Source organism: Opisthocomus hoazin, chromosome 6 (assembly GCF_030867145.1).
Source record: "Opisthocomus hoazin isolate bOpiHoa1 chromosome 6, bOpiHoa1.hap1, whole genome shotgun sequence".
Classification (NCBI taxonomy): Eukaryota; Metazoa; Chordata; class Aves; order Opisthocomiformes; family Opisthocomidae; genus Opisthocomus; species Opisthocomus hoazin.
The window spans coordinates 1,017,263-1,033,551 of NC_134419.1; the positions used below are offsets into that span (position 1 = coordinate 1,017,263).

Sequence of the window (16,289 nt, forward strand, 5' to 3'; positions counted from 1 at the left end):
GCAACCCCAAATTTTTCTGTTGTTAGTAAACCTTAGCTTGGCAACTCCCGTTTTAGGATTTGTAACACATTTTGCTCAGCCAGGTGGCCGCAGTCTGAAGAAAGTAGAGGTTTTCTCAGAGGACTTTGGTCAGCAGCATCCTGTGCAGGTGCACCCCGGGCGCGGAGCGAGGGCATCGCTCCCCCGGCTGAGCTGCACCCTGCGCGCACACAGCGAGGGGCAGCCGGGCGAGCGGAGCCCGTCGGCTGGGCTCCCGGCAGCTCTCCGCCGTTTGCTTTGCCGGGTCTCGTCTCTTCGTAGCTGCCTTTCCTCCCCGGCCCTGGCTGGCGAGGTGCCTGGGTTGTCGCCCCGCGCGCCCCGGTCCCCGCCGGCACAGCGTCGTGGAGGGGACACGGACCGGGAGGGCGTGCGCGGGTGGCTCGGCAGCTCATCCCCTTGTCGGAGCTGAACCCTGGCAGGGTTTCAGTCCAAAGAGCCAGTGTGTTTCCAGAGATATTCGTGTTCGTGCAACGAAACCAGCACTGAGTTATCACTTATCATCTGCAGCTTAAAAAGTCATGTTAAAATACCGTTCCTGGTTAAATTGAGGAAGTGCGTCCAGAGGTGAAGTACGTGAGCAGTGCAACTGTGCGGAGAAATGCGGAGGTGGTGTACGAGGTCGGTCGTGGGGTTGCAGTCCAAGCCCAGGTGCACCGGTCGGATCCCATGGGCTTCCTTGGGCTTGTGGTGTTGTGGTTGTTCTCGGAGTTTGTACTTTGCAGATGTTCATCCATACAAAATTGGTTGGTTATGTCGCGCAAAGCATACATGGAACGACTGCTCTTTCGTAGCAAATTATCAAGGTATGGGGGATAAAAGACCAAGCCTTCATTTAAAGGGGGAAAAATTCTTATTTGTCCTTATTTAAGCTCCTCTGTGATAACTGCAGCGCAGAAGCATTGCCTCCAATGGCCGGGAGAACCCGTGGGTGAATGTGTGGCCAAGTTGCCTGCGGAACAGTTTTAAGCAATAACTGCGTAATCGGAAATGAGAAGGGATTTGCAAACAGAGAGGGATTCAATTTGTTAGATTAGAAAACACTGCTGAGATGAATCACTTGATTGCTTCTTCCAGGGAGTAGCTACGCACGTTGTCCATTGCATCTCGCCTGCGCAGTGGGACAACACGGCTTGTTGGCGGCTACTGAATTTGAAGGCCAACCTGCACAAAATAGGTCAGCCAGGTTCTGCAACATTTCCAAACCAGTTCACTCCCACGGCATTAGGGAACCTGCATGGACTTTGAATAAATGTGGAGAAGGGCTGTTGAAGGAGCCTGTCTGAGGGCAAATATTTAACCTGCTTCCAAAGAACCTCATTTGGAACATTGTGTTTAGTCTCTAACTGATGTGCTTCTGGAATACAGCCTGCTTCGTCAGGGTCTGCCCAAGGCTGAAATGTCTCCTCCTGGCTACATTGCCAGAAACACCTTTTGTGGTCTTTTTTTGTTTCATCAAACTTGAAAAGCTTTCTCAACACCTAAACATCTGTTCCATTTTTAATCCTTGATTCTTATGTTCTGTAAGGCAACTGTACATTGCATACTTTTTGTTAATTAGTGGTGTATAGAGGAAAGTTGGGTTTAGCAGGTTTTCACTTCTATCCATGACATCCATGCACATACGGATTAATAAAGCAAAATTTCTTATTTATTTTAGACAGCTATTTTGAGAACATACCTTTGTATATCAAGTACAGCAGAAAGAGGTCTCCTGTTCTTTCCGCACTGCTGTATCTCACCTTTCTGCAGCAGCAAAGCCCAGCTGTGCGGAGGGCTGTGTTCGTAGGAGCAGTTTCTGGGAACCTCGGGGCTTTCGGAGCGGGCGCTGTGAGGAGGTTGTGAGGAGGCTTTGGAGCTGCCGCGACAGCAGCCCCGGGCGCTGCCCTGCTCAGTGTGGTTTTCGGGTGGTTCATTTTGCATCTGATGAGAATTCCACTTTTTAATTAATAACCATAAATTTCAACTTTTATTATGTCTGTCTTTTTTAAGCCAGGCTAATTTTTTTTCTTTTGAGGCTGGTTTTGTGTGCTGGGAGGGGAGGATGCTGGTTTTCTCTTTTGTGGGAAGAAGCCAGGCTTTCTTGCGTGTTTTTGGGTGTGTGCATATGTATAAACAACGAGTTAAGTAGAATGGTAAATGGTCACTGAACCTACAGGCTACCTTCAGAAATACTGATTTATACCTGACTCTATCCAGCTGCTGCAGAAATACCGGTAGGAAAGAAACGCATTGTAGAAAAGCGGCAGTGAATCTGAGGTTTCTCTGCTGCTCCCCAGCCTTCTGTTCATTAGAATTAATTTGAAAATGTTCATAAGGCTTTGAAAGCGGCTCCTTGCCTTCTCCAAATGGGACCAGACCCCACAAAACTCCTCCTGCAGGGATTCGCAGCCGTCCGCTGCGCTCTCCATCCTCAAAGTGATGCTTCCCCCCCACATCCCAATTCTCTGCTGTATAAACTGTGATTTTTTTATCCCGTATCATATGCGGCTTCTCTCAGAACCCTTTCAGATTTCATGTTGAGAACGTTAATTAAATATATGAATACTTATTTTCATGATCCATTTCTGAAGAATTTCAGCCCGATGCTTCTAGCTTCTTATTCCCAAAGGGAATGTCATTTTTCCCCTTAAACAATACCGCCATATGCTTCAGCTACGAAATCACCATTTTCTCCCACCGAAGACTTTCCATAGTTGCGCTATTTTAATGTTTGATCAAAGAGAAGAGATCTATTGCATTCTCTTCTTCTGTTGGATTTCCTTCATGTAAAAAAACCCCTTCATCAAACAAAAATGTCCCATTGGTCGGTTGCACTTTGTATTACCTTCCTTCAGCTTTTAAAGTGGTTTTAAAGCCTTAAATTCTATCGTGGGCATGGTGGTTAGCCTAAAATTTGCCTGATTCATTCTCTGCACTTCCTTAAATGTAGATAAGACATTTATGCTTTCCCAGTCACACAGCATCGCTTCCAGTACTTTGAAAAAAAACCCCCGCGTGCTCTTGGATTTGCAGCTTCATGCTCTTGGGTGTGAGTCCATCAAGGCTTTTCTCTGCCCTGAACTCCGTGAGCTGCTCTGCTTTATCCCACGCGCTGGATGTCACCTTCTTTATGGAAACCTGGAGCATAGCGCTCAGTTAATTTTTGAGCCACAGTCAAATATCCTTCCCCTCACTGCAGACAGGCTCAGGCTTTTTCATCAGCTCACAGAAATAAAGCTCCTTCTGCATGCTCTCTCTGTCCTTTTATCTCCTCACTTCTCAGCCACGGAGAGGGTCTCTCCTTGCTGGCTGTTCCTCCTGGACACCCTTCTCCCACTCCTGTTTTCCCAAGTTATCACCATTTTCTTTAGCTCAGGTCTCATCTCCTGTCTTCAGTCCTTCTCTTTTGTGACAAACATTTCCTTGTCTATGGCAAGGTGGTACTTGAATCATCTCCAGTGCTTGGGTTCTAACTGTATTCTCATACTCCACACAGCCCTGCATGCTGCTGGTTGTTACTGGTTTTCTTCCCTTCACTACATTTTCTTTCCTCGCTTGCTGCCCTTTCATGCGTTTCCCCGGCTGCTCACAAAAGTCACCTTTTCTGGCTGAAGTTCAAGAGAGCGTCCCTGCTCTGCCTTGCCCAGGGATTGCTTTCGCAGTCAAACACAGCAGTGCAGAATATAGACTGCATCATCCAAGCATCAGCTGACCACGCAGTCAAACTGCCCGCGGGACTGAGGAGCGGTCCTTAGTGTCCTTTCTCTCCCCTGCTCTCCCACCTGTCCCCAGCGTCACTCCCCTCTTGCCAGGTGACAGAAAAGTTTGATGGCTACCCCAAAGCCATCGGTTGCGTTAAAAATGAGAGCATCCACTGGGACCATGTTTACCCTACCAGCCTGGGAGCATGTTTACCCTAACACCAGCCTGCGTGCCACTGGGCAGCCTCTCCCAGTGATAACCAGTGCAGCTCTGCATCCCCCGGCATCGCCCCGTTCCCCCCGGCCACCGCTCTGCCCGTGCCAGGCTCAGAGCTCCGCACGCTCACAGCAGCGTGGGCTCGCCTCCGCGGGGACCCTGCCCCAACAAACCTCTGCTTACCTTCTTCTTGCCCTGACAAATATCTGCAGGGTGGGGGTCAGGAGGATGGGGCCAGACTCTTTCCAGCGGTGCCCAGCGACAGGACAAGGGGCAAGGGGCACAAACTGGAGCATGGGAAGTTCCAGCTGAACCCGAGGAAGAACTTCTTCCCTCTGAGGGTGCTGGAGCCCTGGCCCAGGCTGCCCAGGGAGGCTGTGGAGTCTCCTTCTCTGGAGATGTTCCAGCCCCGCCTGGCCGCGGTGCTGTGCAGCCGGCTCTGGGTGACCCTGCTTGGGCAGGGGGTTGGGCTGGGTGACCCACAGAGGTCCCTGCCAACCCCGACCATGCTGGGATTCTGTGTGATTCTGTGATTCTGTGTCTGTGCCGGACAGCGCTGTCAGCATCATTCGCCCCTTTTTGACCAGGTTTCGGTAGCCGAGCGCGATGCCGTGCGGCGCTGAGGCCTCGGCAGTGGTACTGCACAGTGCCCTTCGCAGGGCGGTTCTCCTCCTCCCCGTGTCCGAGTGAGCAAGTCAAGATGGAAAGCTATTTTAGAGAGAAATTACAAATGTTTCCTAATACACAATGCAAAATATTGACGACAGCAGCACCTCGCAGCGCCTGATTGCCTTAGGAGCAGGTTACCCTGCTGCTGTGCCTGGCTGGCGTTTTTTTCCGGTTGCGCATCTACCGAAAAGATTTTCAATTAACATTGACCTTTAATACTCCGACTGGTTTTTGATTCTACAGATGGTGAAACGGACTACAAATTAGATTTTGCAATATACCTTGTTCTTCGTGTTTCTCAGCTGATGAGTTTCAGTCGGTTTGCAGAACCGGCTCCGGTTCCCTTGCAATCTCCGGTGCCATGTTCACACCCCAAGATGCTGTGCAGAAATGCTGTCAGGCTCTTCAGATAGATGCGTTTTCATTCTCCTGCTGTACTTTTTACTAATTTTAAAAAAACAGCCTTGACTTTCTGGAGGAATATCTTTGGAACTAATATTCAGAAGGCAAGGGACCTGCCTGGGACACATCTGATGGCAGGTTGCTGTTACACGCCGAGCTCCAGTGAAGCTGGCTGTTATATCCTGAAAAGCACTGCGTTTGGTCCTTTTGCTAATAATAACTGTAAAAAAGCTAATGTAAGGCATAATAAACAAATCACATTGGAGTCACTACCATATCAAAGAGGTTTTTAAAAATATTTAGCAGAACTGCACTTTACATTTCATTGTTGTTGTCAGCAGGGAAATCCATGTTAATTGAATGTGTGTTTGCTTTAAGAGAGATGTCTTGAATATGATTAGCAATGACAAATCTAATAACCTTTTGAAAAGAAAAAAAATATTGTTTTAGATTCTGAGATGTCTTTATTGGTTTTGGTAGAAAAAGTCTCTTGGTTCCTTAACGAAGCAGGCAGAACTTTATTATTTATTTAGGAAAAGAACAATAATTTAGCAGAGGTGCAGGCGCTGACTCCTGATCCTGACGGGCTGACACTGGGGCAGGAAGGGCTGGCTCCAGTGAAGCCACTGAGTCCAGTTCAGAAGTCGCTGAGGCTTTCTGCCTGCTGCTCCACTGCACACTCACAGCAGGAAAAGCAGAAAGGGAGAACGCTGCTGTGTGTTTGCAAGATTGGCTTTTGGTTTTCTGGTGATTTGTGAATTAACAGATGGCTCGTGTTTTTAGGTTCAGCTCTAATATAGCTGTATTCAGTCTGCAAATCAATAGCAAGGTAGTGGTGCTTAAAAGATCCTACGTTTCCATACTTACGGTTTCACCTTTTTTTCCCAGGTGTTACTTGGAAGATGGAGCTTCAAAAGGTGCCTGGCTGAATCGGTCGAGTATTATTTTTGCTGGAAGTGATAAGTGGTCAGTAGATCCTCGAGTTTCCATTGCAACAGCAAACAGAAGAGAATACAGCCTGCAGATACAGGACGTGGACGTGACAGACGACGGTCCGTACACTTGTTCTGTGCAAACTCAGCACACTCCTAGAACGATGCAGGTGCACTTAACTGTACAAGGTAAGTGTTTGAACCAACTGCAAATCCTTACTGGAGATGTACTGGAGAAAAACTCGTTTATAGGTGGGAAATGTCAGCTAAGCACATTTTAAAGCTTTGATTCCTTTGTTTCTTTCTTTTTTCTTGGAGGTATGTAGCCGTAGACTGTATGTGCTGTTGGCTCTGGGCCCCTGCAGATAGAGAATTAGCCCAGAAGGGTCTCCGGCTTGCCAAAATGAGGTTTAAATCCTCACTCCTGCTCTGCTGACAGTTGAAGGAGATGTGAAAATATAAGTGGAAAATACCAGTACAATAGTCTAGGTGTAGTCCCCTGCAGTGGCAGTCTGCAGGTATCTCTCAGTTCGGTATAGGTCTCCTGCATGGCTCAGAACTTGGTTGCTTTCCATGGTGTTAAACCTCGTCACTGTGTAGAGGTGCAGGATCAGGTGCAGAGTTCACGGACGGTTTACAGCCTTTGCATTTTAACATTGATATCAAATATTGCCAGAAACGCCCTCGTTTCCTTGACGATGTCAGGATGTGTTCAGAAATAGCCAGTGCTGCCGCCTCAGCACACCATGGCAGGGTCACCGCGCATCAGGACCCGGCGGTCCTCGGGGATGGAACAAGGCCACAAAACGTGCTTTGGTGATCGCCTAATGAAAGTACCGCAGGAAGGACAACTGCTGGGTGCCGTGACACCGAGGCCAGAGCGCAAGCTGCCGTGCAGGGTTGGCGGGTGGCACGGCCATCAGCTGCGCCCGCAGCCCAGCAGCCCGGCCCCCGCGTCCCTACAGGGTTGCTTGGACGAGGGTTTGAAAGGAGGAGGAGGGGTTGGCTTGTGGGCTCCTTTCAGGCGGTTCCTCGAGGGCAGCCTGGGAGAAAGCACAAAAATGCTTCATTCCGCGGTGCTCCCGCGCCGACGGGCAGGGCGGCAGGTCGCTCCTCGGGATGCTCGTCCGCTTTCCGGCACCGCTCCACGGCGAGGATGGATTCACCGGGGGGTTTGATACCCCATCGGCAGCCCCCCTGCCCCAGGGTCTTCCTCCCGTTCCCACCGCCCCCAGCTTACCTGCCCGCGTGGATGTGTCCTACCCCCAGGAAGCTGGAAGTGTGAAGTTTTCTGTAAATTTTACTGGCATGTAAAAGGTGCGGTATTTCATTTGAGTACATCACGTGCCTTCTCTGGTCTGTGCCATCACTGGCATTGTTAGAAAAATGAGAATTAACTCATCAGCTTAAAAAAAGTAAAATTAGAATGAATAAAGCAATTTTTTAAAAAACAGGAATTCTACTAGATTTAGAAATTTAATAGAAATCCATTAAAACAAAACAAACAAGTGAAGACAAAATGAGCTGATTTTGGATCACAGTCCGTAGGTTTTGTTTCTTCCAGACCAGTTTTCTCAAGGAAATGCTAAGATCCCAACACTGTTCATAAGAACCGTCCGTTTCTCTCCGTGAGACAGTTGCTGTTCCAGGGGCTGCAGAACCACACGGCCCTTTCACACGCCGAGGCGATATTTGTTGTGTTGTCCCAGGGTGAACAATCCTGAGTTTTGATTGACTTTGTAATAATTAATGCTCTTGTGCAACGGGCTAAAAAAAAAAGTTGGAAATTAAGTGCATGTATAAAACATATAAACAGGAGCTTAAAATTAATTAGGATAACTACAAGCATATAGAGAAATAATAACTCAATAGTTAAAAATATGCATAATTATTAAGCGATTGCATTTATATCTTCAGAAATGCAAAGTATAACCTAAGGCTTTAACTTATTAGTCTTTGGTGAAATCATCATTAACATTTTCTTTTGCATTTTTATGAGTAATAAAGCAATGAATGCAAACCAGAAGAATTTAAATGGCAATCTCTATTAATCCATATGGCACACCGAAATCCCTTACAAATAACGTGTATGAAAAGCTTCTCAAACTAATTATCCTTAACCACTGGACCTTTCGACCCCGATGGTTTGTAAGAATGCGAGACTGTAGCTCTGTGAGAGCTGAGTGTATTTGGTGCATGAAGAACGTTATTTCATTAGTACAGCCCGGAAGCCACCACTTAGTCCCTTTTACAGCCTTCCTCAGAGGCGGCTGTCGCGTGAAGACCCGTCCACATGCTGTTTGGGGAGGGGGGGGGGGGAGTCGTTTGTGTGTTGCAGAAGTCTTTGAATGCTCTCGGATTGGGAAGCTGGAATGAAGAAGCTGTGACAGTATCAATTCTTATTTCAATGATATAGATATATGTAGTCACTCCAATGTTATTTCAGTCATATTTTATGTAGGAAGTAGGGACCAGCTCCATGAAGCATAGCCAGAACAAGTGAGCCATTTTCAAGATAAAGTTAAAAAAAATCACTGTCCCTGTATTTTTTTGTGTGTGGTTGGTTCTCTTGGCACTTAGCGAGACGGGAAAGCTGCTGAGCTCCCTGCGTGTAGAGAGGGGTCTGGCATGCACTGAGTGCCGGAGCGGGAGCAGCAGCTCTGGAGGACGCCCCAACCCATCTCGGTGATGACTGTGGCTGTTTCTTTCCGTTCCAGCTCGTATCTTTATGTACATATTACTACAGGTATTAGTAGCTGTCAGCCATGCAATGGACGCTCAGTAGATCAGAGGAGAGTCACAACAACCGCTCATCCCACGCGGGTGGGACCCCACCTTGAATCAACATCGGGTTTTGCGCAGTAATTTAGAGAGACCCGCGTCACGCTCACTCCCGCCGTTACCCGAACGGGACTCGTGCGTGTAAGCACTTTTAATGGGGTCTCTTTGTACTTCCCCTGCTAATAAAGCCATCGCTTCGCCTTCCCTGCGCTGAGGCTCAGGAGGTCAGGACGCAAGATTCGTGCGTCCTTTGAGGTGGAGATGGATCTGTCTGAGAGTAACCGCTACTGCAAAGGGACCATCAAACAGCTAATTGGTGCTGTAAGCTTATATATCCTTCCCTGCCGGAGAGGGTTCATGGGGATGATATGGTAGCATTTTATGGAAGCAGTTTTATGTTTCCTTTTAATACTGTTCGTGGCTTTGTATTTCAAGATTAGAAACAACTTGTGCTATTGGGGGGAAATAAATGAAGGGAAAAGCAGGTCTTTTGCCAAAGTAAGAGTGTTCAGTCAAAGGGCTGGGTTTCCTTTTACCTTGTGAATAAATGATCAGCAGCAGACCTGGAGCAGCGCATGAAATAACAAGAGAAAAAGAAAATTTAAAAGCAGAGTCTTAGCCCTTTAAAATTCCTCTGCCCTACGGGCTGTATTCTGCCGAGTAATGTTGAAATAAGAAGTTCTCCTGCTGAAAACAGCGGCGCTGGAAGAGCCGCGGGTGTGTGCATTGTGTCGCAAATTAAACGGATAAAGACTGATGTCTGATCATAAACTCCCAAATAGGTTCAAACTCCAGACTGCAAAATGGTTTGCTGTGAAACTCCACTTTAAAAGCCATGTAAATCCAGCTCTCTCTCCTTTCTTCTCTCTTTTGGTGTGTGTGTGAGGTCCTTCTGTACACACAGATCCAGCGGCTGTCGGTTTGAGTATGTTGGCTGCTGTTTGGGCTGACAGTTTCTGAACGTATTCATGGGAGTGTTTCAGAGAATAAATACAGTTTAACGGATTAAAGAGGCCTTAATTTCAATGAGTAAAACTTAGAAAGGTAGCATGACCAGAAGATAACCGAGGCTGAAAGGAAGCAGCAGGCTCTCCATCCCATGCCGGGGTACAGGGAGCGGCGAGACCCGGTGGGGTTTGGCCACAGGCGGGCAGGAACCTCCGGCAGAGCTGGAAGTTGAGTTTCAGTCTCCCAAATCCCTGCTCAAAGCCTTAACGAGACCACCGAGTCAAGTCTCGATCACTGTTATTTATTACATAGTTACACCTTTTCCTACCAAGAAAATTAATCAAGATAGTTAATAAAAAAGAAAAAAGGCTAATGTGTCTTTAGCCCGCATTTACATCAGTGAAAGAAAAATCAGATGAAAGGGAAGAAGATAATCTGGTTAACATCATTTCGGTGACCTTATTAAAAAGCAGGGAGAATTATGAAGTAATTAATTAAAAGTTTAGAAGGTAGGAGTTTGTAATCAACTCCATCTACCTCAGCGCCAGATGCTTGATCTGCAGAGTCATGAACCGCAGATGATTTAAACATCAGATGTTTGCCACAGTAAAGTGAAAAAAAAATGAAATACCTCTTGCCACACTATATTGCTCATAATTTTTCTAGCAAAAGGTTGCAACTTCTGCCGTTTCTAATCTGACATTTATTCTACCCAAGCTTGAATTGCATCCTCCAAGCTGTGTTTCCCTTCCAATTTGCAAAAATACGAAGCCATGTTTGCCAGGGTCCTGGAGAATGAATTTGGCGGCGGGGCAGAGTGACAGGTCACAGCCCAAAGTCCCCGGCTCGCTCCGTCCGTCGGGATGCAGCGACGATGCTGCTGCAGCGTGCGGGGAAGGGGAAGGTCCGGCTGCTGGCTCGTGGCTCCGGGGAGACAGAGGCCAGGGTAGGGTGTCTGCAGGGACCTCAGCCGCCCAGGGAGGGCTGCCAGCGTGGTCAGGAGAGTAAAGAACACATCTGGAAGAGGTTGCTGTGTTTAACCTAGCGAAATGAGGGCTCGGGGAGATTTTTGTTATGCTTAATTATTAATACGCTTGGTGTGGGTCCCAGGGAGGGAGAATAAACACGCCGGCTAAGGGAGAGCACTTTCACAAGACTGGGCAAATAGAACTCAGCCCTGTGTGAATTTTGATGTGGGATGAGGAGAAGGTGCTGAGCCCCGCTGCGCTGTGGATGGGCTGTCCCGGGAGAGCGGCCAGGGCTCGGGACAGCGTTTCCCACGAGGGGTCCGGTGGGGCTGCCGCGGCCATGGGGTTGGTGAGCCAGGTTTGTGACCGCGGTCTTCCCAAGGACAGGACCGAGGGTCCGACAGCTCGGTTTGCCTCCTTGGCCGTGATGCTCCCGGGGACAGCAGCACCAGGGCTCGCTGGCACGGTCTGCCTCGAGGGGTCTTTTCTCCAGGCTGCGTTTTGGTCTGTCATGGATGCACCGCTCGAACGGGTCCGTGGTCTGGGCTTTGAGGTGTCGGTCACGGGTGTCCTTCCCTCTGCCGCTCCCTGTCCCTGCTGCCCTCGCTTACCCCCGCCGCACCCTCCCCGTCCCGCCGCAGCCCCGCGCTCGCCCTCAGTACCAAAATGCGGACGCCGCGGATTCGGGGGAACAAAAACCTTCTCCCATTAGTTACTTGACATCTCAGTTTTCACTTTAATCTAGCCCGTGCTGGGCAGCTTTGGGACTTCTCCCGGGACAGAGCCGGGTGCGTGCGACGCGGCGCTGGCTCCCGTCCTGCCCTCGCTGCACCGGATCGACCCTTCACGCGGTGATAACTGAATAATTCAGTTATCCGTGCAAATACGATTTATAGATTCTGTCAGAAACCACAACCTATATTTTTTATTTAAACATCTGTAATATTTCCAAAGTAATACTCAAGGCCCTTTTTCTGTTTAATAAACCTCCTTAATGTCCCCTAAATATTAATGTATTGATTTAGTCTTTGCAATGTTTGCAAAGTCTAATTTGTTTCCTCAATCAGGCCAAGAGGGACTTGCATTTGGAGTTAATGAGATAAATCTTACCCAGATTTATTTAAAGTGGGACAAAATAAATATGCAGAAGACTTCTAAAATCATGTAACAACCACTTTCCAGCTAAAACTGACAATCCATTACTCTTTGAAATTGCTAGCACTTGAATAGGATGTCAGTTTTCGTTATAAAATTAACTCGCTAGTGCCCGCCACTGTTATCATCTTGTCCCTGCTCGGCATAAGAAGAAAAAGACTTAGAAAAATTATTCCGGAGGCGGAGGTGGAGGAGGCTGAGTGCGATTTGCTCACTGAGACCCCCAGTCGGAGGAACCACCCGCTCCAGCGCGCAGCACGCTTGGACTCGCCCTGAGCAAGGGCTGCATCCACGGACGGGAATGCATCATTGGTGACCGAACAGAAGGTTTCCTTCAGGATTTGTATTTTTTATCCATTCATTAAATTCCTCCCACATTTGTACTTCTCACAGCACTCAAATGAGCTGCAGGGGCTCGTTCGCTCTCTAAAATATGTATGAATGGCTTTTACCCTTCTTTAAAAGACTTAAATCATGAAAAATGTTTGCATTAGCAGGTGATCTCATTTACAAGGATGTAAATCAGGAATATTTTATCCAAAGTAGAGCAGGGCTATGCTTGTCTGGAACTCATAAGTCTGCAGCAGTGGAGGTGCTTTCCAATCACAGCTGCGAGTGAATTTCCATTATAAGCCTGAAATTTCCATCTTCCGAAATCTGCAGGAGGAGGCCAATCTACACAAAATAGTCATTTCCTCTCTGGACCGATGTATATTAGTTCTGTTACATTCGAATTAAGTCGAATGAGTTGTTTTGTGACCTGTGAGAGTTTTGCAAAAGGCGTGTTCAGCAGAGTCCAAAGTCTCTTTCAGGAACTTCTTGCCTTATATAGCAGCCCCAGAAGCAGAAGTGAGGAGCAAAAAATATGGGATAAAGAAAAAAAAAAAACAACAACCAAAAAACCACCTTAAGTTAAAGACCATAATAATGTACTGCAAAGGGCAAAACTGTAGGTGATTAAATTCTGAGCTTTGTATTCGTTAGGTTAGCTGGGTTCTCCTTCCCCCTCTCCAGCAAGATGCAGAGGAGCAGCAGCAGCGTGGTGCTTCCTGATGGGCACAGCACCCCTCCTGCCTTCTCAGCGTTGGTCTGGTGAGCTCCCACCCTGCAGACAGGAGATAAAACAAAAAAAACCCGGTTGGAAATGTGTGAAACCCAAGTGGCAAAAAGGATTATGAAACTCTTGGAAAGATTTTAAGAATGACTTTGTAAAGAAAGCCAGTTCAGCACGAGGCTTTGTCGCAGGGTGAGCCGGTGGCTGTGCCTGCTCGGCGTGGTCGGTCTCTCCTAGTTGTCACCATCATTGCGGCAAATACAGGTCAAACCTCTCACTTTGCATTAGACTGGTCTGAAATGGAGGACGTGCACAACAACGCTTGGGCCAGCTTTCATTTTTTATTTGTATTCCTTTTTAATTAAAGCGTAGATAACCTCTGTAGTCTTCCACATCTCAGTGAAAAGGTGTTTATTAGGGAGTTCACAATCAGCAGCGCTTGACTTTGAAAAGCATGAAGAGTGCCGGGTCGGGATGGCGGCTCGCTCCGGCAGCCTTCCCCCAGGCCAGGGCCGTGGGCTGGCGCTGGCCGTGCCGGGGAGGAGACGCCGACTTCACGGCGTCGTCTGTCTGGGCGTGGAGCTAGAGGAGCCCGTCGGCAAGACGGCACTCGGAGCAGGACGTGGCGTGGGGTTGCGCTGTGTAATGCCAGACGTTATCAAGGCTGCCAGGCCCAGTGCTTTCTAAAGATTGTGTAGTTACTGAATATACAGAATATCACAAAATATCACAGAATAGTAGGGGTTGGAAGGGACCTCTGTGGGTCATCTAGTCCAACCCTCCTGCCGAAGCAGGGTCACCTACAGCAGGCTGCACAGGACCTTGTCCAGGTGGGTCTGGAATATCTCCAGAGAAGGAGACTCCACAGCCTCCCTGGGCAGCCTGGGCCAGTGCTCCGTCACCCTCAGAGGGAAGAAGTTCTTCCTCATGTTCAGACGGAACTTCCTGTGCCTCAGTTTGTGCCCATTGCCCCTTGTCCTGTCACTGGGCACCACTGAAAAGAGCTTGGCCCCATCCTCCTGACACCCACCCTGAAGATATTTATAAGCATTTCTAAGGTCCCCTCGCAGCCTTCTCTTCTTCAGGCTGAACAAGCCCAGTTCTCTCAACCTCTCCTCGTAGGGGAGATGCTCCAGTCCCCTCACCATCCTCGTAGCCCTCTGCTGGACTCTCTCCAGCAGCTCTTCATCTTTCTTGAACTGGGGAGCCCAGAACTGGACACAGTACTCCAGATGAGGCCTCACCTTTTTTAAAATTTCCTATCTGCTCTATACGCTGCTCCCACTGAACCCCATGGCAAGAATCCTGGTGGTTTCACTCAAGAAAGAGTCAACATTTGTTGCAAGACTTGCTCGGAGGGCTAAAACTGAAATGCTGCTTCTTCCCTTGTCCTGCCTCAGAAATACAGATGTCGTCTGAAAATAGAGTGCGGCAACGCGGAGATTTTAGTCACAATTACTTTGTCCAAATGCAGTTTCTTTTGAACATATCCTCCAAAATGTTATTTTGTACCTGTATCGAACTGCAGGAGTATTATTTTAAAGAAATAAAATTAGGATTATAACACTTCTAGGGGTTTGGTTACAGATAGGTACGTGTTCTTCTGACCGCCCTTTCTCCGGGCTCTGTTATCCCCTCTCGGAAAGCACCTTCACCGTCCTGTTGATTCAATTAAAGGCAATTCGGCTGGCCTGGAAAAACTGAGATAGTAATTATTTTGTTATTCATTGCCATCATTTCCACACTGAAAGTGGTTCTGGAGCTCTGTACCCTGAGTAAGGAGTATAATATTTTATTGAGCTTTCTGCTGCCTGTCACAGTGAACACTGTGATTACTGTGATTTATCTGATTTTTTTTTCCCATTGGTTTTCCTATTATTTCAACTTCTGTAGTTTTAGACTGTCAGGAGAAAAAAAGGTGTCCTGTGTTTGAAAGTTTAATTTTCGCTTGAAGTGATGTTAACAAAGACAGTTAAATAGCCTTGGAGTGCGTTGGAGACCAATCTCTGCAGCTCTTACTCAGAGTAAGCTATTCTCACAATATTCTAATTAATGCAATTAAAATGTACTGTGTCAGGAATTCTGTTCATTGTAATCAATGGAAAAATAGATCCATCTACAGAAACCACTTATATAAAAACAGAATGGAAAGAAACTGGAAAATAAACGAAGAGGACACATCAAGGTTTCCCAAGCAGTGGCTAATGCACGGCGGCGCGGTTGTGTCCCTGCATCGCGTGGCCGGAAGGAGCGCGTCTGCTGTGTCGCTGCGTGAAGGACGGAGCTCAGCCTCTTGCTTTTAGCCTGATTAAAACTGGTAACATCTGTCATGCTAAATATCCTGGCTGAAATACTAGAATCTGATAAAGCCTTTTGTCAAGCCACGGTAGTGTTTAAAAAGTGAGACAAATGGAAACTGCGCTGAATTCACGGATTTCCCAAAGAGCGAAACTTTCCCTACAGCATCCCTGGTCTGCTGATGCCACCGAAGACGTGGCGTTGTAACTGTGTCCGTATGCACTTCTAGGATCAATCATTTATTTAAAGTAATAAATCATAGAGTCATAGAATCCTAGAATGCTTTGGGCTGGAAGGGACCTTAAAGCTCATCTGGTTCCAACCCCCCTGCCATGAGCAGGGACATCTCCCACAAGCCCAGGGTGCTCAGAGCTCCATCCAACCTGGCCTTGAGCACTGCCAGGGAGGGGGCAGCCACAGCTTCTCTGGGCAGCCTGGGCCAGGGCCTCACCACCCTCATGGGGAAGAATTTCTTCCTCATATCTCATCTAACTCTGCCCTCTGTTAGTTTGGAGCCGTTCCCCCTTGTCCTATCACTGCACCCCCTTGTGAAAAGCCCCTCTCCACCCTTCCTGTAGCCCCTCCAGGCACTGGCAGCTGCTCTGAGGTCACCCTGGAGCCTTCTCTTCTCCAGGCTGACCAGCCCCAGCTCCCTCAGCCTGTCCTCGTAAGGAGAGGTGCTCCAGCCCTTGGATCATCTCCGTGGCCTCCTCTGGACCTGGAATGTTTTAAGTTAGTACAACATGATGCATTCTGGGAACAAACAGAAAAAGTAGATAGAGTTAATTATAAATCACAGTGACATGATGCTTTCCAGGAAAATTTGCGATAGCCAATATGCAATTCTTAGTCATTTTGTTGCTTGAAACAATAGCTTGGGAGCCAGCTTCTGCCCATTGACCTTGGCTGTTGCTTCTCACCAGACGACTCTGTGCTGGCGGGCACGGAAGCGGGAGGATGGAGCTGTGATGATGCCTTCCTCCCCTGCATCTCCTGTCCCCTCTCATCTTCCACCCCCCGTTCTGCTTCCCGTTTTTTACTGCAGACCTCGGCAGATGGGTTGGAAATGGGGTAAAACACAAAGCTGGCAGCAGTTTCTCCTATGGAAACACTGGCAGAACAATGCAATGCGACAGCAATCATACT

The 16,289-nt window shown here is 48.0% G+C and overlaps 1 protein-coding gene across 1 annotated transcript in view; it reads left to right on the forward strand.

Moving 5' to 3' along the window:
* Positions 1 to 16,289, forward strand: part of NEGR1 (neuronal growth regulator 1) — a 303,287-nt gene that overhangs the window by 135,091 nt on the left and 151,907 nt on the right. The window contains exon 2 of the mRNA XM_075424226.1: positions 5,896 to 6,128. Coding sequence (XP_075280341.1) covers positions 5,896 to 6,128 — 233 coding nt within the window. The remainder of the gene's footprint in view (positions 1 to 5,895; positions 6,129 to 16,289) is intronic.